The sequence below is a fragment of the Atractosteus spatula genome, chromosome 3 (genome assembly GCF_055471065.1).
Source record: "Atractosteus spatula isolate fAtrSpa1 chromosome 3, fAtrSpa1.hap1, whole genome shotgun sequence".
Taxonomy (NCBI): domain Eukaryota; kingdom Metazoa; phylum Chordata; class Actinopteri; order Semionotiformes; family Lepisosteidae; genus Atractosteus; species Atractosteus spatula.
Genome location: NC_142708.1, coordinates 60,060,653 through 60,086,773, shown reverse-complemented (window position 1 = coordinate 60,086,773; position 26,121 = coordinate 60,060,653). Strand labels below are relative to the sequence as shown.

Below are 26,121 nucleotides of genomic sequence, written 5' to 3'. Positions count from 1 at the left end.
ACTAGTTAAGCTAGACAGGAAACTTTAAGCAAGCCCGAACTGGAGTTTAGCCAGGGCACTGTAGTTACTACCCTTACTCTTTCAAATATTGCCATGGCACCTTTATTGATCACAATAAATCACAACCTCAGTTTATCATGTCGGCATCTACGGCAGCATAGTGTCCCCTTGTCACCTTACCTGAGCATTGGTTTGGAATTTCTAATCCAAAAGAAAAAATAAAATCTGCTGGTCAGCAACTTCATTTTCCTTAGATTTCTCCCCATCCAAATCCCAATAATACCCAGACTTTCTTAACTTCTGAGATCTGACAGGATCAGCCTTCATGGCAATGTAGTTAGTCAGCCATTCTGTACCCTCTACTGTTCTCTAGAGAATGGATGTGTATCCTAAGGGCAAAACTAAAGCACAGATCACCGAAGTAAGACAATGAGAAAAGAGGACATGAAATTTGCTCCTCATGCAAAAGATCTCTTTTTAAAAAAATGAAAGACGTCTTTATCATTTCCAATCAAATAACAGCAAGTTAATTATCAGGAAGGCAACACCCTGAATCTGTTTCCTGGTAGCTGAGGGATATAAAAGACACTTGCAAAGCTTCACAGTAAACCCTATATTAGAAACATTTATATACAATACAGTAATTAGTTTTAATTTTAAAAAAATCCTAACTGCAAAAAGTGTATATACAAGATAATTATCTAAAATAAGATAATCTAAGATAATCTGTTTTTAATATCAAGGCTTGAAATACTATTTCTTTGGGGGGGGGGTATAAGATTTTATGAAGAATCCTCACCAACTCCTGAGTACTGTAGCCAAGTTTACATTTTCTGCAAGTACCTCATTGATTTTACTCTCAGTATCAACAGACATCTTCTGTATAGGGAAAGACTGAATATGATTTGTGGATATAATAGTGTTATGTATTTCTTCGTCTGCTCAGTTTCAGTTGAACATCAATAAAATATGAATATCGATGTAAACAAAGATAAATCAATGACAGAAGGAGAGGGTTCATGAAATGCAAATCGTTTAAACACTGACATCTATCCAGCTAATTCAAAATAAAAAATTCAAAGTGTCTGAAGAAAGGAGGGAAAAAAATCAGAAAAAATAGCATTACTTGTACAGTACTGTTATACACATGGAACTTTTACCGTATTACTGCAAGTGGGAAAACAAATACACTTATACAAGTATTCAAAATCTTCAAAGACATTGACAATGTTGACACAGTAAACCACGAACCAGGGGACATAAGTGGAAACTTTGGCGTTGTGGTTTACGCCCATACTTTGGCTTCCTTAATGGAAAGAGCTAGGCGAAATTCTTGGATCAAAAAGCTTCTATCTACTAAACCATTTGTAATGTTTCTTATGGTCTTAAGAAAATCCTCAGAAGTTCATACAGTAGGTCTCCAGGCAAGAGGTTGTTAGATTCCCTAGAACTCCAGTTTAATTACTGCAGGCCTGGGCTGGGGCATGAGGGCAGGATAGAAGAAATTGCAAGAGGTAATTAAGAAGGTATAAATCCAACTCCCCACACCACTCTCCCCCCGTCCCCCCTGAAAAAAAGCAAGACAATAGCAGGCTCGGGAGAATATAGTACAAGTTTCCTTCAGCGACTGTTGCTTACTGTCTTGCTCCTTGTCACTCAGGTCGCTCAAGCGCAGCACGTGCCTGCGAGGAAGCAGCAGAGTCTGGAAGGGCCATGTTGCCCAGTAAGGGACGAGCACCAGCCAGTCCTCATTCTCCACCACCAGCCGTTCCTGCCAGTCAGGGGAGGGAAATAAAGAGGAATTAACATGGATTCACCACTGACCTCTCAAATCACAAATCTTGCTTTTAAGCATTTTCTTCATAAGAAATAGGCATTGCAATTCAGCAATGACAAACCATGAGAGCCAAGCTGTCAGGCTATCTCTGTATACTGTAAAACAGAAATAAATCTACTGTTAGTACTGTGCATTTTCACAAGTGCAGCTAAATTGCTGCATTTTTAACAAAGATCTCTAGTCACTTAGTTCAACTGAAACTGTCTGTTTTGCAATACAAGCTTGCAAAGCCATACCATCCTTGCTGTTTAGATGGATGGAGCTGCCTTAATAAAAAGTTTTCAGTGTAACAACTTTATAAAAGAAAAAAAAAATAGAAAGATATGTGCCACTAAAAGAATGCTTGAAAATGTTTAACTCTAATTCTGGACCTTATAACTTCAGGAGTCAGACATTCACAACACCTTAAGCTTTTTAAACAGTAGCTTTTGAAAAAGAAACAATTGATACAAATAAAAATGCCAGGAGAGCGCATTATCCTGGATTTGCTTCACCTCAGAAAGCATCTTGCAAACTGTTTGTTTGTTAATTCTCGGAAATGTGTTTTTCTTGTTTGTCTCCTCACCACTGACCTCTCGAATCAAAAATGCTGTTTTTGATTTTTTGCATTAAGTCTAGTTGAATAAATTTAAGTTGTTTTTCCATTAGCAATACATATATCTTTATGTATTTCAACCAATCCAAGTTTCCTATTTCAAGTCAGAGGAGTTGTCTCTGCTGCTTACATGAGGGCAGCTGTGAAAAGGTGAGAAAGAAAATGGAGCTCTAGCATGAGTATGCAAATGTGCGAGGTTTCCAGAGGCATGTCTCGGAATACAGTACATTAGCCTGCATGACAAATGCAGAAATTAAGATAATTTTACTTCAGAGGAAGGTCAAGTTGCAGGCTCCACATAAATACAAATGATCGTTTATATAACTAAATTACTGGCAATAATTATTTGGTTGATTGTTTCCCCATTTGTTTGCATAATCCATTACCTTCCTGTGTTCATCCATTCTGTTGATCAATATTGTTTTTGGAAGAAAACAGAGCCTCATGCTTTGACATATAGTGCCCTCCATAAAGCATTGGGACAGTGAAGTCAAAATTACTATTTTTCATGTATACTCAAGCAATATGGATTTGAGATGAAAAGATGAGTATGATACAAAAGTATAAAATGTCACTTTTTTTTTAGCTGTTGTACTGTTTTAGAAATAATAATAGTAATAGCTCAAGTCTTGACTGCATCAAGTCTGTTATCGTTGGACTAAGGAAGGGCACTGTATCTCAAGGATAAATCAGGTCTCAAGCAGTGTGGACACAGTACAGAATTACAGTTTCACGCCCTGCCAACCTTTTTGAAAGAAGTCAAAGAGTTTGCAGGATGCTCCAAATTTAGAATGTTTATGATGTTATGTTAACATTTGGATAAAAGGAAAAGAGAATTACATTTTACTCTGCAGAGCTGTCTGCCATTACCTTTCCTGTGTAGCCTGTCCTTTTAGATCCTACAGTGTACTCCTCTGCCTCATAAGTAATGGTAGGAGTAACATTGGCATATATACTAAAATGTATATATTAAATGTGCTTTATTAGTTATATCCAGAACAAAAGTGTTAAATTCCCTTAGTAAACTACTGTCACTTAATTGTCCCTTATAGCTTAGTACATTTCAGAGATTTCTTGTCTTCAGTATAAAGTTTGCATTTTGACATCTGTATCCAGCAGATGTAGTATGCAGCAGGAAAATGATCAAATGAATGAATAATACAGAGAGAGTTTGAGATGTCTATTGTGGGAAAATGAGCATGCTAAGGAATAGCCACAATTGATCTGCAGCTCTTGGTTTTCTGGTAAAAAAAAAATGCTGTAAGTGAAGCCGGAAAAGTATGCTGGACTGTTAAGATAGACGATGACATGCAAACACATTTTCCTCTTTCATTTCTGAGAGGAAAATGTGTGATTATTAATTTCAGATGTCCTTTCCCTCAAGAAGTGAAAACCAAGGTCCCTAAGGCTGAAACAGCACTGTATAGATTTGAAGAACTGTAGATTCTCCTGAGAACTGGGGCGGATTCCATTTCCATTGTTTAATGGATACAGGAATAGAAGCTTAAAAAAATAAATGGAACTGGTGTAGTCAAAAACTAAAAGGCACTGTATGAGGCACGATTGCAAACCTGTACTTAATACCATTACGAAGTAGAGTACTTTAGATTTTGCTCCTGAATTGTGATGATATTTCCTTTTATTACAGTAAATAGTCTACTGTACTTGACAATCAGTGATAGCTCTCTGTATAGAATTGCTAAACAAATAAACAAAAATGGAAAGTTTATGGTGCAGAAAACATCTTTAAAAAACATTGCATTTTAGAAGGTAACCTTCTGCTCAGTGGTGCCAGTAAATTAAATAAGCACTTCAGGTGGGTAATGCTAGACATTCCATCAATTCAATGTACATAACAGCACTTTAGTTTTTTTTTTGTGTTAATAAATTATGTGACTGAAGGATCTGACCACAGCCTTTCTCTTCCTTCCATTCCTTAAATGATGATCAATCACCACAGACCCATCTCTGACTATACTGCTTACATAGATGAAATGAAATACCATTAAATTTAAATGAGGACTTCTGAATGAACCCAAGTACGTAATTTTAAGGGGGAGAAAGGTTTCTGTTCATAGACTGATATATGGTGGTCATAATACACTTTACTTCCTCTGTCACATTCCATGAAAACCTCATAAAACCAAGCAAAGCAGATCATATGTGTTGAAACTCTAAACTGTGCTCAAGATAATGTACATCATTTAATCAATCAAAGTCAGCAAAACACAGATAATTAAACTTGTGAAAACAACTAGCATAATACTGCACTGAATACTGCACCTCACACCTGAAGAAGTCTCCACGGCCGGAACGTTGTGTTCTCTTTCTTCTTTTTTTCAGCATGGAATAAACCTATTACTTGTTCCTTTGCGTAATACTGCACTGTTCTAGCTTTCAGCAGCAAATTGAACTAGCATATTAAAGCATTACATCTCATTTTTGTGGTAAACATAGAATTAAACTTCTTATTTTACTGTATCATGAATTAAACACTCAGGCTTAAGGTTTGCATTTTTCTTAATAACAGGGAAAGAAAACATTTTAGGATGGACAGAGGTAAAATGCAGGTTAGGTCAAAAGTCAAGTTAATTTGTGAAGTCTAACCTTCTGCACTATTTTAAAGTCAAGGGAATCCTGATTAAAATGACCCTCAAACTCCTTCAGAAAACCCGCGATCATTTCAAGGACAGAGTTGGAAGGCTCATAAGGATAACTGGATGCCTGACAGGCAATGATGGATTACAAAATTTATTAAGCTGACAGATGCCAAGCATGGTGTGTGCAAAAGAGATTAAGCAGTCCTGTTTGGCACTCTTCAGTCCTGTGCAGTACCAAAGAATGAAAAACCCGTCTTCAGTTTCTAAAAGTGAGCACAACATGCATTGCTTTAAACATAATTCTGCTGCAGAAAATAGCTAATGCAGTATGCAGAAAGTTTTTAACAAAAAAAATAGTAAAAAGAAGACTACTTACTGTTCATCAGAGACTGACGTGCCCCTATACATAAAAGTCTGATTCACTTAAGGTTTAGGAGTCTCAGTACACAAGAACATTTTCACTTTAAAAATTGTCTGTGGAAATGCACCCAAAATACGCTTGAATGCACATGACATCCAGGACCTAATTCTAAATATACAATGTCCTGAAACCCATAAAACCTAGAAATTCAGATTCCTATGAAATTTCACTGTGAAGACTGTCATAAAATAAAAGGCAATAAAAGGAGCCTATGCATATTAAACCGGTGAAATCACACTTCAAAAGTGTTTCTTTATTTCTTTTTAAACAAAAAGGTCTGCACTCCTTGATTGGAAAAGGGCATACTAACCTTGGCCATGAATATCAAAACTAATTTCCAGTTAATTACCATTTTTCCCCCACATATTTTAAAAACTGCTTTCCTCAGGTTACAGCAGATAAATGACTATTTGTTTCAGGTAAAAAAAAGTGCTTGTTACAGCAGATCTTGTTAATTGCAGTGGTTTCATTATTCTTTTCCAGGCCTGACAACCAACAGCTGAAGCTATATTAGATATTCTGACTCCCCTTGTCTTGATGGTTTGCTTGAACAGCAATTATTATCAGTGAGATAAACCCATTCAATAAAGAACTTATTAAATCATCAATTTATTCAAATACTTTGTCATCCTCAGCATGTTGCACAGATGTGAAACCCTTGCATGTTATAATCACATAAAAGAGAGAATAAGTATTACCGTTAATCACACCACATGGTGATTTATTCTTTTAGACAGAATTGTTAAAAAGATAAATTATTAAAAATAAAAATTTTCAAGAGGAAAAAAATATTTTTATATCCATCCATTTTCTAACCACTTTATCCAATACAGCATCACACAGAATACAAGGCAGGGGACACCCCAGATGGAATGCCAGCCCATCATAGGGCACACACGGACACTGACACACAAACACTCACAACAAGGCCAGTTTTCCCAAAAACCCGCTAACCAATCTGCTAGTGGGCCACCATTATTATTTTTTAACATTTCCTTACCAAAAAATGTTGCACTTGTTATCCCAGAAAAGGTTTCTAATGCAAAAACTGTGTAACATTTGCCATTTCGCTTGGATGAAAGACAAGGGTTGAAAGAAAAACAGGTGTTTAGATGTTTTAAACAACTGCATGCGGCTGTTTGCTCATCCAAATGGATTTTCTACCTATCCCCTATCAAGAGGCTTGTTGATACGTGACTAAATGTGTTGCAAAGATATTATGTTGATGCATTAATGCTTACTGTGCTCGATAATCCTTAGAAGAGAGAAATTATCTCTCTACTCCACACTTGGACTAGTTGAATGTAAATTCTTGTATATTCTAGTGAATATGAGATGATAACATGGTACTGACTATTACATTTAGTGACCATAACCAACAAACAAAAGAAATATGTCCAAATTGTTGTTAGTAGAGAGAAAGAATAAGATTTTCAATGTTAAACATTTTGTTGATTTTTTCTCCTAAATAGGACCAAAAATATTATTATTATTTAAAAAAATTAGGATTGTATTTATTACAAAGGGTAAAAATGACATGCCTAAAGCTTGCTACAGTATGTGTATTTACTGAAGAATACATCAGCAACATCGAGAATTCCAATAACAATGCTTTCAGGGTTGAATACTCACTGCATTGCTCACTGTTTTTCCCAGCACACAGTTAATCAACAAGTTGCTTTCAAATTATTCCGAAATTACATCATTATATAGTATTTGAATTCTTTATGCTGCAAAATGTCCACTGCTCTATTTTGTGGTGCATGCTCTTCATACTTGTGCTTATTTTCAATATGTACAGCAAGCAAAAAGAAACTCACAAAGAGACAAAATACTGATCATTGAGAAGCAAATGGAGGTAGAAGCTTCTCTGGCTCATTGCCACTGCTCTGATTGAATGTAAAAAGCAACAACATTGTTAAATACATTATTGCTGCATCGAAGGTTATTACATTTGCAATTAAACTCCTTTGCAAGTGCATTATTTAACAATTTTCTGAAAGGAATCATGCTGGTCACCACGGTGGCAGCCCTTTTCAGCTATTCCATACGAAGCACAAAATTAAATGTACTTCTATTTTTGCACACATTATTGAAATATATTATCCCTTTGTTTTTTAAAACTTTATAATAATGCTTTAAACATAATGCTTTTTGTTGAATCTTATACATTTGGACTAGAATTAACTGGTGACATTAGGTGTCAAAAACTGCAAGTTTAACCTTTTCTTAAATTCAAAAATACATGCATATTACTAAGATATTACTACGAAACACCTTTACTAAATTAATATACATATTATATTATGTTTTCTATATAATTCATACTAAATAATGTGAGAATGTAACTTTGGTTGAATTTGCAACACAAATAGTAAAATAGTAGAGCTAGATTTTTAATAGTTCAGGGTAGCTGCGTCAGTATGCGTAGGCTGCAAAGGAACAAGTAATAGGTTTATTCCATGCTGAAAAGAGAAGAAAGAAAACACAACGTTTCAGCCGTGGAGCCTTCTTCAGGTGTAAGGTAAAATTAGATTTTTAAATGTAATTACCGCACACTAATAGGATTTATTAGAATAATTTGGAATTTATGTATCCCGTCATTAAGTACTACTTGTTTTCAAGCAAAAATATTTTATTTTCAACAATTTAGTAGCAACTAAATTTCTGCTTTCTGACCTGTAATTCAGTTCAGAGATTTGCACTGACAGTCCTTCAAGGCAAAAAGAGAGAACCTCAGCTTCAGCTTTATTGAAGTAGTGTTGATGTACATAGCACCTTAACCAGTTGAAGGACTAATTCTCATCAGACCCAGAAAATAATTAGGCCAGGTGAGTACTTGAATGGAAGGTCTATGAGGAAATCTCCAGAGGAACTTACTGTCATTTAGATGAGACGCTTAGCGCAAGAGTGAAAAGGATTCTGGGTAAACTGACTCTGCAGCTGGGGACAGAGAGCACCACAAGAAAGATACTGAAAGAGCATCTTGTTGAAAAAGTAATACCAATCCTCTCAAGCTTCAAGAGGACACTTACAGACAGCTCAAATGTAAGATGAGTTTGGATGAAAATCTCAACCCACCCATTAATCGCGGAGTGCATGTGCATGCATGGGGCGGAGCTGTGGCACTCCGGCTAAGGATCTGTGCCTATGGCTGGAAGGGGAAGGTTGTCGGTTGAAATCCTGCAGCTGGCAGAGGAATCCTGCTCCGTTGGGCCCCTGAGCAAGGCCCTTAACCCCAGCTGCTCCATGGGCGCCATATAAAAATGGCTGACCCTGAGCTCTAACCCCAAGCTTCTCTCTCCCCATCTGTGTGCCTGTGTGTCTCATGGAAAGCAAGCTGTGGGGGTATGCGAAAAGACAAATTCCTAATGCAAGATATTGTATATGACCAATCCAATAAAGTGATCTTATCTCTTATCTTATGTCTGGTGTTTGATGATAGCTCTTTGTTTTCTAGAGATTTTTTTTGCTCATGCCAAGTTATCTTGCATTTGCCATCTAGTACTGAGTTTTTAATTTGCAAGTGGCAAATCAGTTTTGATTTAATCTAAACTTCAGACACTGTATAAATGTAAGTCCCACATAACCAGGAGCACAATTAAACTATCCTGTCCTTGTATGCTATTAATATTGGTTTTCAAATACAGCACTACCATTCAAAAAGCATTTCAGGGAAACAACATAAATTCCAAAATAATATTTTCAAATGATAGAAGAATAATTTCTCTAGTATTAAGTTTTACTTCATTTTAAAGACTGTAAAAGGGACATTACCCACACATTAAAATAATCAAAACATATTAAATGTGCTGTTCAGACTACAGGTATATTTTTCACAAAATGCACAGGTTTAGTACAATGAACCATAGCATGTATCAACTACAGTATGCATACAAGGTTAACATTACATAACCTGCGCTTATCAACATTGTAACCACAAGACATTATTGAATGTTGATTGTTTTCCCTTCCTTTTTGTCCATAAGATGCTGTTTTCAAGGCTTTAATTGTGTAAAACAGAAACAGTCATTTGTATCTGGACTTCCAAAGACATAATGAGAAATGTGTTTTTACTTCTTTACTGAATGGCATCACATCCACATACTAAAGTAATCAAGTCTTTGTTTGAAAAAGCACACCACCATGTTCTCCTTTTATTTAAAACTGCATGGAAAAAAGCAAGTAATGCCATTGTAAATGAGACACACATACAGATAAAGAAAAAAACAAGTAACCCCAACCATACCTTCAAGAAGCCCTTCTTTTTTTGTGAAGTTTCTTCATTGAATTTATTAGCAGTTATTATATCTATTTATTGTATTTATTATACTCCATGTCAGTGGAAAATGAACAACAGCTTAACAGCCACTCAATACAAATAATGAGAATTGTGGTCCCTGAATGGAAGTGGCACATCAAAGCATTGTTGATTTTAAACTACAATCAACAATGAACTTTTTTTTATTCCATTATTTTAGCAGGTGATTTAGTTGAAAACAAGCTTTTGCCACATGAGCATGAAAGTCTGTGGCTGGAAGGCCCTACCACCACCAATGCCAATGTCACTGCTCTCCAGGATCCTTACCAACACAAACTCAACATTATGGTGTGACATAAGCCAGCAGGGGTCTCTAACCTTGATGCTGGAGAGCCCCATTTCAGTTACTCTTAAGATTTCAAAAGATAGAGATACATGAAATTTAGACACATGAAAGAAAAATACTTAATACTCACATGTAAATTTTAATAGAAGAATAATGTGAAGATACTTTGGTGTTACAAAAAAATAAAAACACAGCAAATACTTACCATTACTAACTGTAATGGTTCATTCATCAAAACCCAGGATAAAAAATAATTAATCCATTTTCTTCTAAACCAATCAACTGACAGCAGACAACCTGCAAACTTTCTTTGACTAACTAACAAATGCTCAAGTATTGTCAAATAATTATAATATTAACTATTATATTATTAATATAATAATTATTATGAAATAATTTCCTCTTCTTGCTACTTTGATTTTATGTTATGAAACTTGTATAGAAACTGGCCTGTTCCTGGAGAAAAAAAACACTGAAACCCTCATAGAGATAAAGTTGGAGCCCAAATACAAAAAGAAAAAAAAAAATCACAAGATTACTAAACACTCAGCACAATACAGTACAGTACACATCTAACAAAGACATTGCTGTCTTGTGCTAATGAACTATAACTAAAAAGACATGATTTCTGCTTCAGATTTGAGCACCTCTTTTGTTAAATTTTTGTCTTGCTTGACTGGCTCTGCAGTAACATGCGGACATGATAAATGAAGCTTTAAAAAAACCAATTGAAACACTATATTGTGAGAAAAATCCAGATTGAATCTGACAGCATTTATAATATCCATCAGGGGATCTAACAACACTGTCACACACTATATTTTTTAGTCCTGTAGTATTCAATTGTTCAGTACTGTGTAGTCTATTGACCTGCTTTGTTTTCACAACCCTAAGACTGATCCCAGTACCAAAGAGGAGGAAAAGAAAAACAAAAATAATTTGTTTACTCCAAGATGAATGTGCAACAAAGCCCATCAAATTTTAATACCCACTTGAGTATAATTACAGAAAACATAGCTCCATTGGTCTAAAGAAGAAGAGAATGACTTTGAAGCATGTGTTTGTAGTCCCATATTAAAGGAAACTGACATTTATAGGGCATTTTCTTCTGCCTGAGAGACTTCTAGAAAGTGCATGCCTTCCTCCCCTCAGATATGCAATTTTGTGTACTTAGTGATACGTGAAGGAAGATATTGTGGGTCAAACCTAAATATGCCTGACTCCCAGAATGCTAATAATTTCTATCTACATATGTATCATACGTGTGTACAGTACACACACACTACACATATGCATGCATACATACAATAAATATATAATCAGTTTGCATATGGTAATTGAATTTCCAACACAAGTGCAAGGATGTCACTTTGCATTGCAGAATGACATCTGACAGAAGATGTCATTCTGCAAAGTCACATTGCAAGTTATAAACTGAATTAAAGAGAAAACAATCTATGTAGCATGGCTTTATCTTTAACGCAAATCATTCTTATACACTAGATCTTTTCCCAAAAGGAAATATATTGTATTCACATCACATTCACTCCACCTTTATCTGATCATTAAATATTTTTAAATTACTTTGACCTTCATCCCCCTGCAAAAATACAGTAGGTTTGATTGTATAAAAGTATACTTTTTAAAGATATTGTAAAACAGTGTATTACACTTGAAATGCTAAAATATGTTACAGAAAGATTTTTTGGATTAGCAGTGTCAGCTTCTCTATACATTTAATCATTTTTGTTAACTTGTGCTCTTCAGGAATGCTACAACAAATATCTGTTAAAGCATCCCCAAGTCTGGTATGTGGGATTCCTCTTATATGACTCCAGGTAATCCCATATTGTTCCAATCAAATACAGATTAGGACTTTGTAGTGTCCATTCAAGTCCTTTAAAGTGATGTATCATGAAAGGCAATGTATAAAAGATTATTATTCTATAGTACCCACTTCCACCTCAGTTTCTAAATATCTTTTAATCATATCAATAATGTTTTGGATCATTATCCTGTTGGAAAAATTCAGAATTCACAAAAAAAAAGATAATCCAGATTTTTGCACAGTGCTATAGTCCTGTTACCACTAATATTGGTAAATAAGATGAAAGAGCCACTGAGTCATAGTCTCATTCCTAGAGGGAAACATTACACTTTCACCACCAATTTATAGATACTGATCTATCAAAGCCTTTGAGAGTCCTGATATTTATTAACAGTGACAACGCTAACATTTTTTGCACACTGAGGAACATATATTCAAACCACTGAGGTGAAGTCATACTGACATAATTTGGGTTTTTTTTTCATAAAAACACCTTAAATTTCTAACTGCTTTTCAAAAGACTTCAAAGCACACATAACACAATGCACCTGTGACTGGAAGGTTGCCGGTTCAAATCCCGCAGCCGGCAGAGGAATCCTACTCCGTTGGGCGCCTGAGCAAGGCCCTTAACCCCAACTGCTCCAGGGGCACCGTACAATGGCTGACCCTGCGCTCTGACCCCAAGCTTCTCTCCCTGTCTGTGTGTCTCATGGAGAAAAGCTGGGGTATGCAAAAAGACGAATTCCTAATGCAAGAAATTGTATAGGGCTAATAAAGAAACATTATCATTAAACATTATCATTATTATCATTATAGCAGAAGAAAAATATCACACAATACACAGACTTACTTAAACCAAGTAAAATTAAATCTAATAAAAACAATAAAGATTCCATGAAATGGATGATTTTACATTCTTAGATTAACATCTACAATATGAATTTATGTAGTTACATAACCGTGTGATCTGCAGCAAGCTTTACTTTCAAAGCAATTACATTTTATTGAAATTGCTTTTATACAAGAAAGCTGAATTTTGAAGTTGTAGAAACTTTTCCCATTAGAGTTTTAAAACTCTTTTCAAATTTAACTAAGTCTTTGTTTTTTGTTTTGTTTTGTTTTTCTCAACCACTAACCCTGCACTACTGCAACATGTTGTTATACGAGGTGTTGCCACTGGGATTTAATAGTGTGGAAAATGGGCAGGGGTCAATCCACATTAGTTTGGATCTATACAATTTGAGGTTCACAAACAGTTTGTTTAGTTTATTTGAAGGCTGAGGCTGCTTAAATGTTGTTTATTTGGAACTTTGGCAGTGTGCCCTTATATGGGGAGTTTTGTACAACAATTAGTATACAATGAATGGTATACAATGTAAGGTAGCATATAGTATGTTTTAATTTCAATATAACTGCCCTTTCAATAAACAAGGCACTCAATATATACTTTAAAAGCAGGAAAACACACTTCAATTTGAGGGTTTTGAGAGAAGCCCTTATAGGTTTCAGCCCTTATAAGGGTGTGTCTAAGATTAGAGTGTCCTGTGTACTATTATAAATAACAATAAAGAGGGTTTCTCTTATGAAGCAGCTTTTCTGAGTGAACCTCAAGTACTTTTCTTTTCTGTAGTTTTACAGCCTAGCCATATAAGACATGAAATATAACAGTTGTGGGTGAACATTCAGTTTGACTGCATGAATGTGTTTATTCTTTTTAACAATAAACGTATTAATTAATAAAGGCTTAATCTTCCACTAAAGTAAAGCACACTAACACCATTACACATCACTTGTAAAAAATCTGGAAATTGACGTGCTGCACACTCCACATCATTGCCTAGATGACAGCTAAGACTGAAGAGTGGTATATCCTAGACTGATCATTTCACTTTACAAATAAAGGCTCCAAAAATCTGATTAGTTTCTTTCTGCTGTGTAGATACAATTACTGTTTTCAGTATATAGAGGTTCACTTTGAAAAATGAGGTATGCAAACCAGAGATTTAACACACAAGCTACCTAGAATTCACACAGGAACATTTCAACAACATATTCAAAGCCACATTCTTTCTGAATACAGCCTAAATGGAGTCTACCTGATTGGTTCACATGATAATTAAATGACGAGGGACTGCACATGAAGACTGCATATCCTCTTAATTAGCTCATGAGGTTTTGCAGATTAAAAAAAGTGAATTTCTATATAAAGTCAGGAAATATTTGACGGTATTTAAACGAGGCAGATGGTCACCAAAACTGTGAAGAACGGTGCTTAATAAGCTATGGCCTATTAAATGGAAATGTTTCATTTCCTTTGCCACCACAAGTGGGGTTAATTGAGGTCTACAGAGAGGGGCTGTCAATGCTCACTGAAAGGAGCAGAAAAATATGAAAGAATATGATAAAAAGCAGAGAGGTTTTTGTTATTACAGCCCCTCCAGTTTCAAATTTAGGGGAAGAGCTATGAAAATAATTTTAGTTTTTCTTGTCTTTTACAGCAGCAAACGAAAGCCAACTGTGTTTTATGACATGACTCCTTTTATTTAGTCACATCTACAGTATTTTTCCAGCAATCGTAAAATTCCCTGTATGAAGTTAGGAATGATCTTTTTTTCTGTTGTCTACTAATGGCACAAAAGTACAAATAAGCTGAAGACCTAAGAGCATATTAATGGAATATTCTGTTTGCTTCAGTTTCAAAACTTCAGTGATATTCTTTCTGGTATGATTTTTTTTCTTACCTAGGGACAAACAGTTTGAATGAAAATTAAGAGTAAATTACTCAGCAACCTGACCTCTTCCTTCTGATCAAGGAATATACTGAACTAAAGAAAGGCAAAAATGTGCTTTTATTCAGATCTTGGGCAACATTCATGCTTATTGACTACAGAAACTAGATATGAGAAATGAGATATGGGCATATTATTGGTGTCACGAGCCAAAAACAAAGGTCCAATACTGTAGAAGTCCCAAGAATCCAAACCACTGCATATTTTGTACACTGAACCATTACTACCCAAGATCACCTTTCCCTTTTTCTGGGATTCAGAGTCGTCTTGGCTAATGATATGCCATTCAAAACTAGCGTCATGGCACATGGTTATGCCACGCAGCTAAGTCATTAAGAAGACAAGAAGGTGGGTATTGGTCATGTTGTGGTCATGCAAACTATCATAAATACAGCTTCAAATAAGGAACTGCTGACCCTACAGTTCAGCTCGGACCCAAAATGATTACAACCCATTTCAAAATCTGATCGAATTCTCCTTTACAGTATGAGATTTTCAGCTAAGAAAAATGCTAAATTTCCCCTTAAGGTCGGGATCTAGGGGAAGACTGATGTGTTCTAATTGGCACAGACAGCTGCAAGGAGATGTAGACCATGTGCACTAAAAGCAAGTCTATAAAAAGTGATATACTCTAAAAGATATTGTGGCCAGTACTATATAAAGTACCTTGCTCAATACCCCCACCTCATACTTTCTGCGTACAATATGTATGATGATAATATATTTTCTATCCAGATTCCTAAAATAGTGTACCACTGACAGCAATTTGTGTTTTGCATGTTTTGTTTTTTTCAATAACTAAACATTTTTTTATCAATAACACTACTGTTACACTCATTACAGTCATGCCAAATGCACAGGGTTACCACTGGACTATCATTCTATGCATTAACAGAAATTTGCTCATCCTGATCAAGGTCTAGAATGCTGGAGCCTGGTGACTGTCTGTGTCAGAAGCAGATGGCGCAATGTGGGACTGACAGAGTAACACGGCTCTTTCCTCCTTCCGTGGACAGAATGCTTGTCCAACACAGGGCTAGAGAAAAAATGATGTTTAGAATATCCAAACCAATATCCAAACCAGCATGTCCTCAGAAGGCATTTAGAAACTGGAGCATCCAAAGAAAACTCACGCAAACACAGGAAGACCATGTAAACGCCACACAGATGCCTGAGACCAAAATCAAACCCAGGAGCTCCCCCTCTGCACTATAAACAGAATGGCTCTGGACAGCAGACCGCAAATAACTAGGAGAGAAAGGTTATAACAAAACCTAACTTCAAACCAAACACTTTTAACATATTCTAACACATATGCAATTTCCCTCACGGGATCAATAAAGTATCTATCTATATGCATGCAAATGCACACAGATACAAAGAATGCTTTGTATAGTCAGTTTCAGACCTAGTCCTAGAACAGGAACCTTATTTTTGGCTGCATTTCACAAACAATAAACACCTTGCTTTTTAAAACTCCTGCCAGTGTAAGGCCATTTCATTTTTAACAAGCTCAATCCTGGCAGATTCGGCAAAGCCCTCTCACTCTTGTGCCAGTATAGTCCGGAGAGATTAATGGATGTATAACACAATCTGCAAAGGACACCTTGATTTCTGATTTATGAGATGGCTAAATGTTTACATTTTCCTTTTTTGAGGCAGGTAATGATAACACTTCCATGAAAAAAAGCAGGGCATTTCTTGCAATTATAATCAAAGGATTAGTACAATAGTGCTCTTATCAGGATAATTATATTAATTATATTCATTAAGTGTTCTATTCAAGGCATAGAATGTGTCCCCACATATTTGCATTCAGTAGCTAAATACACAAAACAGGACATTTTCAAAAATTTTGATGCTAATATTCTGATTAATTTTACCAATGCCAATCTTGTCTGAAAGCCCATATATTTTAAAACTTACATTATAAAATGTTTTTACACTGAGTATAGTGAGGCATCATTTCATATATAAATTTAAAAAACTCGGGGTTTATAAGCACAGTTGTCCAATTTGAACTGACAAAATTCAAAATAACAATTCAGCAGTCAAAAGCAAAAAGTGTGTAAGTCAAAGCATGTAAGGCAAATTTTAAAAATTTACTTTATATTTCATCTTAAGCCAAAGCTTCTGATGTGACAGAGACAAGCAAAGGTGCAAATGAATTTTGTGAGAATCCAGCAATAAGATTTGGCTCCTAAAACAAAGAAACATCACAAAACTTGATGTAGACGTCTTTCTTTACCAGAAATAAAGCCTACAGTTTGATGTAGAGTGCGTGCAGAAAGATGCAGATGTAAACAAACCAAAGAATAAGTATGGAATGTTGTATTAGCCAATATATTCTTTCAGTATTTTCAGATTTCCAACTTTGCAGTAGTAGATTAACAGAAACAATAATATTAGAATGTGTAATTATTTTATAATCCACAGCATATCTCTCAATGTTGTACAATTGAAAAACAGATAAACAATAACAGAAAAGAGTGTGTACATAGCTTTTAAGACATGTCTAAGTACATCTCTGGTCTCTAATAGCCTTACGAATTGTACTTCATAATCCTTCATCTAAAGAACAGAATGCATTGCCTTGTGTATACATAAATATCCCCATTCCACAGTTAGTAGCTTACATGAAGGATAGCAACTAGAAAACAAATCTGTTAGAAGGCCACAGCCATAAAATTCAAGGTCTTACAATCTGGCTTTTAAAATTAATCTTTACCTTTATAGACAGGCATTGCAAAGATTCAAAACCATTTTGTACACTGTATCTGTAGTCTATTGAATTTGATCGCAGAGGAATTGTTAAGCAACATCTTACAATGGTGAATTACAGATTCATTTCAGTTTGGTTACACCATTGCTTTCCAGTATATCACTGTGCTCTGATGTGTTTTTCTGGCTCTGTGGCCCTTCTGTGGGTATGTAGGAAGGAACTCTTTCCTTCAGTTGTTGTGAATCATTCTTAATCAAGATATCAGGTGTGTTCCCATTTGGCATTTGTTTAAACATAGTGATGTTTTCAGGTAACAAAAGCTATGATAAGATTTTAATGGAGTGGGTGAAGTGACCTAACATAGTATACTGTATATGTTCATGCTTTATAAACATCAAGACTCCTTGACTGATTGATTGAGTTAACTGATTGAATTGATTTCATTGACTTGGTGAAGCAACACCTCTCCTGAAAAGTTTGAACCTTGACAGTCCAAGGATCCTCCTCCTGGGACCAGGAATGGATTGACTATTCAGTTTGAGGAAGAAATCTAAGCCCCTCAGGGAAATGTGTCCAACAGAAGCTCCATTCCATAGAGCTTCCATTTAATCCTCAGCTTAAACCCAACTGCATCTGTCTTTCTTGAACACCACCAGTATCAGGTTTTTTATTCTAAATGACTGAAAGGCAGGGTGAGGTTAAGATGCTCTTTCAAAGGAAGCTTTCATATTGACAGTTAGCCTGACTTTAGACAGTTTCAAATGTACATTTAAAAAAAAACAGCCACCAAGCATTGGAAAGAATTAATCTTTCTCCAAAAGGGTCTCTGAAAAGAAGATTTGAGAAGCCTTCTCCAAACAGCATGTGGTGCAATCATAAAGGATTCCCTTCTAAAACACAGAAAGCCCTAAACAACAGTGTTGTTTGGCCAAAAAAATCAATTGCTGCATTCATATAAATCAAGGATCCCTAAGACACTTCAAAATTACACTTGTAGAGCTTGGCGAGATGACACGACAGCTGACACCTTGGAATTATGAATCTAGGAAATCCTGGGAATTACTGCCACCCCAAGAAAAAAAAACAGAATCCATCCAATGTCAAGAAGTTTGTTATACTAAAGATCATGGCAACCAGAGCCCCCACCCCCAGAAGCAGTATTCACAAGGCAGGGCTACACCCTGGATGGAATGCAAGTCCATTACAGGACACACACACAGACACCTGTACACAAACAAGTGTACAGGGCCAATTTAGAGACCAAAAATGAAATGTAGAATTAAAAGAGAGATATGATTCCTGTGGTCACAAATGACTGATAGCATTCCAAGCCCAAGGCCATCATATTCCCTTTCACACAATTTGCCTGTGGTGTTAGAATATTGATGCCAGCCTTGAACATGAGTGCCTGTATTACAAATACATGGTAGGAGATTTTGTTTTCTAGGTGCCCCCAAGACACTTTTCAGCTCAGTCAAACTAATAAATGGATACAGTCAACACAATGTTACAAAACCCCTCTGTTCACAACAAAGGAGAATCTCATTAAAGCCTACCCTAAAACATCTTTACACATGGACTGGGGATTGGAATGTTAATGCAGTTTTCAATAGCCTAATAGAATGAGAAGACTTAAAAGGCACCTTTGCTACACACTCTTGATTTCAAATGCCTTCCTACTGGATACAGTAAAATCTGGAGCTATGCACCAAATGTGCATGGCAACATAACCAGTTCCTCCTCCCCTGTAACTAATCAAGTGAATCAATTTTCAATGTTTTTCTGATTTGGGAAATTCAATTTTCAACACAGGGATACAGTAAGCATTCTGCCATGCATAGATGAGTCCTTTCTATTTTTCTGAGAATTTTTCTCTTGCTTGCATATCATTGCTATTTTCCAGTACATTTTAGCTATTGTTTTGGCTATCTAAAACATTTGAAACAGAACCCACTGCCCACTGGCAAACTAATTTCAAACTGAGATTTTTTGTGGTGTTCTTGCCATTTAGAAACACTGATTACTTTCTCATGAAATAGCCAACTGTACTTTGCAGCAACTCTCCAAAACCCCTTCAATTTTCACTTAGTTAATATAAAAAAACTTAAATTGATCCCCCTAAATTTAAACAGGTTATATAATCTGCGTTGCTCCAGATATATCATATCTGTTGCATATCTCATTCTATGTGTCCTGACTTTTGGAGGCTCAGTAGTTGCTTTATCTTAGATTAATATTAACCATGATGCTATACTGTTCCATTAAAAATCAAAAGCCTTACATTATATATTCAAAGGTGAATCCATCAAGTACTAATAGCATCCTTCTTTTGTATTAAGTCAGACTAGATGGCTCTAAAATCTCTTCTTTCCTTTGTTTTGCACAATGCTTAAAGGGAAATAATACACCAGGAATTCCACTGTAATTCCTAAAGCCACATGCATGCATATAAGGATAACTACAAATAATGCAAAGCAAATTGAAATTTGAAAAAAAATTCTGTTATAACAAACATAATCGGTTTGTGATAATGTGTTTCAATATGTTGTGTGCTGGATGTGCATGGACTTTATAGCTGTGGTTTCTCTGGTTGCACACATAAAAGGGCAAAAGACATTGAGCTGGTGCAGAGCTAATTTTTGGCTTTGCTGTTCAGGGAAAAAAAAAAGAAGGGAAATTCTTCTTCCAGACACTGGTTTGGCAATAATCATCATGAAAAGGAGCCAAAGCTGGCTTTGCCATTTCAGTCTTTAATTATCACAAAAGTAAAAAAAAATGTTATTTTCTATGCTTCCTTTTTTCATATTTTGTTCAAACTCTTGTTTAATTCCTCAAGAAAGACAACACACTGTGTTCTGGGCAGTAAAGACAAAAAAGTGTCCCAGTCTTTTTGTTCTTACACATAAAAAGCATTTAAAAATGAGAATGGGTCCCTGGTGATGGGTGGAGGAAGGCTGTGTGTAAAAGGGGATATAGGTAGGGGGAAGTTAAGGGTTGATTTATACACTTAACACAAACTGTTTATTAAGAAATCTTTATAAGAGAACCTGGGTCTTGTTTTCTAAACACAATAAAAAATATGATTAAATTATTGTTCGTTCGTACAGACCCACAAAGGCCACTAGCACTGCTGCTCCAGAGAGCATTGTCCTGTGACATACAGCCCTCCAGCAAGGCTGACCTGGAGCAGCTTTAGCGAAGGATGGATAGAAAGGGATAGAAGTGCTGAGAGTGGGAATATTCATTCTCTCAATATTCCTAAATATTCATAACCATTTAGCAAACTTCATTCATCACAAGGTCTTTTCCCTGCAATTTTTGATTAAAAAATTAAACGAAAGTGAGGCACTTTTTTGTATTATTTTTTTCAGTTTGCATGTATTTGCTCATCCCATTCTGTTTAAAGGGGACTCTATTGCTCCTTCATCGGCACACATTTGTCAAGAGCTCTACTTGTATTCACCTCGTGGTGTATTATTTTGTTTTCACTTTATCCCCAACAAAAGAAAGCAGACAACTTTGTGAAAAGCACAAGATGCGTTCAAGTAGGGAAACAGATGATAAAAAAGCCAAGTTAGAAGAATAAACAACAAAAAAGCCCTGAAAGCCTTTCAGAAGCACAGACTATTGTAGCAGCAAAAAGCAGCCATGGTTTGGATTAATGCAAATCAGGGATAGATGCATAGTTGTACTGCTTTGGGTCACTGAATTTGCAGATGTTCATGCCATTCATGCTCAAAGTACAAAATAGATATCATTATTGGTTTAAATGAATCAACTTGACTTCTGTCTCCAGCTCTTCCAGTTCTGAAGATACAAGGAAACCCACAAAACCTACGAAGCTTTGTCCCTATAGTACTAGAGTTGTGCAGCACCTCCTGCACAGCAGCTGATTTCAACCCATTTTTAAATGTCAGAAAACACATGAGGGGGAGCATCAGAAGAACAGGTTGAGCAAAACAAACGCTGTTCAGAGAAAGAGATATGGGTCTCAGTGGATAGCACTTTGAAACATTTCAGCTTTGACACTCTACAGACTCGTCTCTGTAAGCTCACGACAATATCTAGATAGTGCATTGCTTGCAACCTTCTTTTGTGTAAATGCACATATACAGAATCTGGGCTTACAATTGAAATGTAATTTGTATATGGCATTTGCTTTTCTGCTTCTGTACAACTTGTACAAGAGCCTGTATTTAATAAGAATGTGCTGCTATGTATCGGTAGCCTTATTTCTATTCCTTCAGTTCTCCTGCACTTTAGCACCTTGTCACCATTATAGACCTCTTGTTAAACAAGTAACATGTCTGGCATACAACGAGAAATAACATTTCTGCTTTTCCATTTGCACCTGGGAGACAGACGACAAACACTCCAAGTAACACCTATTCATTTTCACAAGTCCCAAAACCTTCCGAAAGGATTCAGAATTACCACAGAGGTGTCTAATCAGGTCTAATTTGCATACTGTCGCCCCACTCCTCCTCTTGCAAATAGTGGCCAGGGTGATGCTGTTACTTAGAGGCAGAGGAATGTAAAAAAATAAAACTGCTGCTCCTGAGGACACATCATACCAGATTTGATCCCAAAATCTTTTCCTCTCTTTGCTAAAATAATGAAAAAACCTAATTATCTTTGCTGACCAAAACATGGCCACAAATGAACTACAAGCGCCACTGTGCCAGCATAACATTGGGCACAAGCCCAGGAGGGAGGGAGCCACTGAACTCATTCACAGCGGCAGATGGAAGACAGAGCCTATTTGGAAGGTGCAAACCAGTTACGGACGCGGTTGAAATCAGTAAATCAATGCTGAAATGTGTTGAGAAAACTTCCTGTTAATGAAAAGGTGAGTGGTTCCATGACCTCCTTTAAAAACTGTCACTGCGTACCCCGACAGATGATGCGTATGGCTTCAATATAACAAGCACACAGATGACAAGAAGACACCCTGATTCCCACAGCGGTACCTGTCTTTGAGCCTCCTGCATGGAGTACTCCAGCAGCATCGGCACCCCATGCTTTTTGTAATAGTCCTTCTGGCAGCGATCCGACAGTCTTGGTTCACTGGGAAGAAAATCACTGGCCCACACCTAGAAAATAAAAAAATAACTTACAGTCCTTTCATTCAATCCATTAAGGATTGTGGGAACACTTAGGGAGTCTAAGGCTTGGCAGAAAGAGGGGCCACGTCATTGCGCGGTCAAAAATAAAAACACGATTTTTTTTTTTTAAATCTGCCTATAAATCAATAATGATATACAATCCCACTCTGTGAATGGGTGCACGTGTATAAATATCTCCACCCACTGAGTTGGCTCTGGCTGGCTGTTCGCAAAACACAAATTGCCAAGAGAAAAAGCTTCAATTATGTGTCTTGACAAAGCAGTGCATGAAATCTCTTTAACTTAATAAGCACTTTATTTATTTGTACTGCTGAATGGTACAAGACTGGAAAGCACTGGGCACGTCTCTAGCCACAAATAAGCTACAGCTTTGGGCAGCTGCAAGTGTTCTTACTCATGACTCCTTGGCCTTTTCTCCTAAACCACATTCCATGGACACTAAATTGTGCTGAACTGTATGGTTGCTTTGTGATATTTGGAGTTTGGCTATGACCTCTAAAATGGTTTTACCTTGATTAGATTAATATCCCAGAGACAGGATCAAAAGAATGAAAAAAACACTTTTCTGTAAATATATTTTAATATTTTGGTCTACATTTTTAAGTGCTTTGCGAGATTTTAAATTCATTAGATGCAGTGGTTAAGCATCCCAAAACTGTGGGATGAGGAAGAACAATGTGGAATCTAGGATTCAGAGTCCTAGATGGACAGACACCTGCTTTTCCTGACTTTGAGGATGCCAAATAACCCCAAAACGTGATAGAACCCTACTATATTTCATAGTGACATGAGTGCTTGCTTGACATAAGCCTCTATGTTTTCACAGCAAACATAACACTGATCAGCACTTCCAAATAGCTTAATTGTTGTTTAATCTCACCATAATTTATGACAAAATATTTCTGACTAAAAAATATAATACTTATCAGAGGACGCATGCACATACCGTATCAGGGTAGAGAATTAAGAAATATCAGTTTCAGGATTTGATCCTGATTTGGTGAATTTGCAAGGAACAAGTCTCATGTTTCTGTCTTTATGACTTTGAATCATCACCAACGGAAATATGACCACCAATAATAAGAAAAAAATAATCAAGTCGCTCTCTCACTCATGCAGATTTTATTTTAAGTATCAAAGCCAACCATAAAATGAGTCGCAGTAAACCAATCAAAACATAAATAAGAATATGTGGAACCATCAACACAAATTTCTGTGAGCTATGCAAGACTAATGTTTAGTTTCTCAATAAATAATCCAGATTCCTTTCCTACGGTAGAGAGCAGAGTTAACCACTGAAAAGCCCTGACATTACTTAATGGATGACAGTTTTCCTACCCTTTTCTCAGTAGGTGATTTATGGTCCACAGCAAGGCCACTCAAGCAAAAAATTACACTTGGAGCACTACGTCTCATCGGTCATACAAAGCAGTCATTTTAAACAGCACCTCCCTTTTATGTGCCGCAAAATTATTGAAAGTTCTTGACTCATCAAATGCTTGCTTACATAACCTTTTGAAAAAAAACAAGAACCTGCCTCTTTAATTTTCTGAGCCTTTCAAAGCAGAAGAGGTTAATTGTGTGATCATCTGCAAGCGTAAAAAAGAATCATTCCATTATTTTGTGTTGAGTCGCTATATAATTACAGTATCACTAAACAGAGATGCCAAACAAAAACAAATTCTTATTTGTGCTCAAAATAAGCTTCACAGTCACACGCCAAATATGCAAAGCCAAATTCAAGAAAAAAATCCACCCATAAGCAACATTAAATTTAAAAAATAAACAAGTTGAAAGAGAATGTTGACAGATGTCTTGTGACAAAAAGGCATCTTCATTTTCAATTTCAGAGATAATAAAATCAAGCCACATCTTCACAAATTATAGGAGCTAAAATTATGACTGTCCATCGTTTTAGTCATCTATGTTTGGTATGCTTTTTATTAGTCTTGTTTGTAGGAAGTATAAATTAAGCCAAATGTCCAATTTTTTAGCAGCTCAAGTACAGTGCACAATTTTCTCTCTAAGAGCATCTGGAACTAACCATATGTTTGTTTGTTCATGTTTGTTTCCCATTTCAAGGAAACAGTCCAGAATTTCTGAACTCAAAAGTTTTTTAACTTAAGGACTAAGTGCAGAAAAGAATCTGTTTAAGAACCTAACTGCTTGACAGGCATTCTCAATAATAATACAGTAAGACAGCCACGACAGGAAGTCATTTTGATTTTTGTGGCCTAGATGGGAAATCCAAGGAAAAAGATTTCCTCTTTACACTAGATGCAAACACCTCCACAAAAATTCTAGTTTTCAGGTCTCTTTAGGAGCATACTTTTTAAAAATCAGTATTTTTAGAAAATACTGGTTGTTTCCCCTATTTAAAGGACAGCTAAGTATTACTCAGCCCTAATCTCTTTCACAATCTCCACATGAGCCAAAGTTTAATGACAAAAATTCTCCTCAAAAATGTGTTAAGCTACCCTTTTTTATTATACACCATGTTCCCAGGGTACAAACTTGCTGTCTGGGTTCACTGTGCTTTTTGTCTAGTTTGTAGTGAAATACTAGAACTGCTGTGGTCTGCCAGCTGCGTACTGCCCCATCAAAATTCTTCAAAAGCCAGTTGTACCGGCGTCACTCTACACAACTTTTCCTACAATTTTCAGTCATAATCTTGTTTTACATAATCGTAAGAAAATCACTGTGAGTTGTAGAGGGTCGCAGCGTGCGCCACTTGTGTAGTGTGACACCCCCAGCGACTCAGTCATAGTGCTCTTAATAGCTCTTGTGACTCTCTGCGACTCGCTACGATAAAATCAAACTGGTTTGATTTTCTCGTAGCAAGTCGCAAGTCATAGGGGTGGACAGTGAGCCAGATGTGCTCTTGTGAGTTAATGTGCCCATTATATTACACGTTATAGCACAATACTAACATGTTTACAATATTTATTTTAAAGGTTTTTTATATTTTTAACTGCTCCTCCTCTTATGAGGCCACACATTCGAAGCGCAATACAAGATTTGGAACCATGATGAAAAGTTGTGAGGGGATTGTGTAATTAGTCACCCCCCGCGGTTCCTAGTCGTATAATTTGACACCCTCTAGGACAGAAAAGGCAGCAAGATTCAGCAACTGCAGTCATTAAATTTGACGTGCTCTCCGAGACTCATTCAGAGTTCTGTCTTTACTGTATAAGCAAATGGAAAGCCTCTCTCTAAGACAAATGTGACCTACAGATGGGGAGTTGAAAACTAGAGTCTTCATGGATTTAGCATTTTAGGAGCTCTAAAATGAAAATTCAGGATTGGCTGTACAACATTTTAAGTCACTGGCAGTTTCTTTCTTTCCTTTTTTTGTATCTAGTTCTGTGTGTTTCGTTGTGCAATAAGAAAATCAAGGGTAACAACAAGTGCATCTCCTATATATCTTATGTTTAATCTCTTTTGTGGAAAGCCTGTGTAGCGGCAATGCTTGTCAATAAGACAGAATTAAGTGTTGCTGTGCTTTCCCAAATGAGGCCCCATCTCCCTCTTCATCTCTGTGGTGCAGCCACAGAGAAGCTATTCATGCAGGCTGATTTAAAGATGTTTTCTTTTGA

At 36.3% G+C, this 26,121-nt stretch overlaps 1 protein-coding gene across 4 annotated transcripts in view; it reads right to left on the bottom strand.

Moving 5' to 3' along the window:
• The window catches only part of galt (galactose-1-phosphate uridylyltransferase), a 90,080-nt gene that overhangs the window by 39,912 nt on the left and 24,047 nt on the right, over positions 1–26,121 (bottom strand). For all 4 annotated transcript variants that reach the window (XM_088911037.1, XM_088911038.1, XM_088911039.1 and 1 more), the window contains exons 7-8: positions 22,370–22,492; positions 1,639–1,771 (exon numbers count right to left, since the gene is read on the bottom strand). In XM_088911037.1, coding sequence (XP_088767163.1) covers positions 1,639–1,771; positions 22,370–22,492 — 256 coding nt within the window. The remainder of the gene's footprint in view (positions 1–1,638; positions 1,772–22,369; positions 22,493–26,121) is intronic.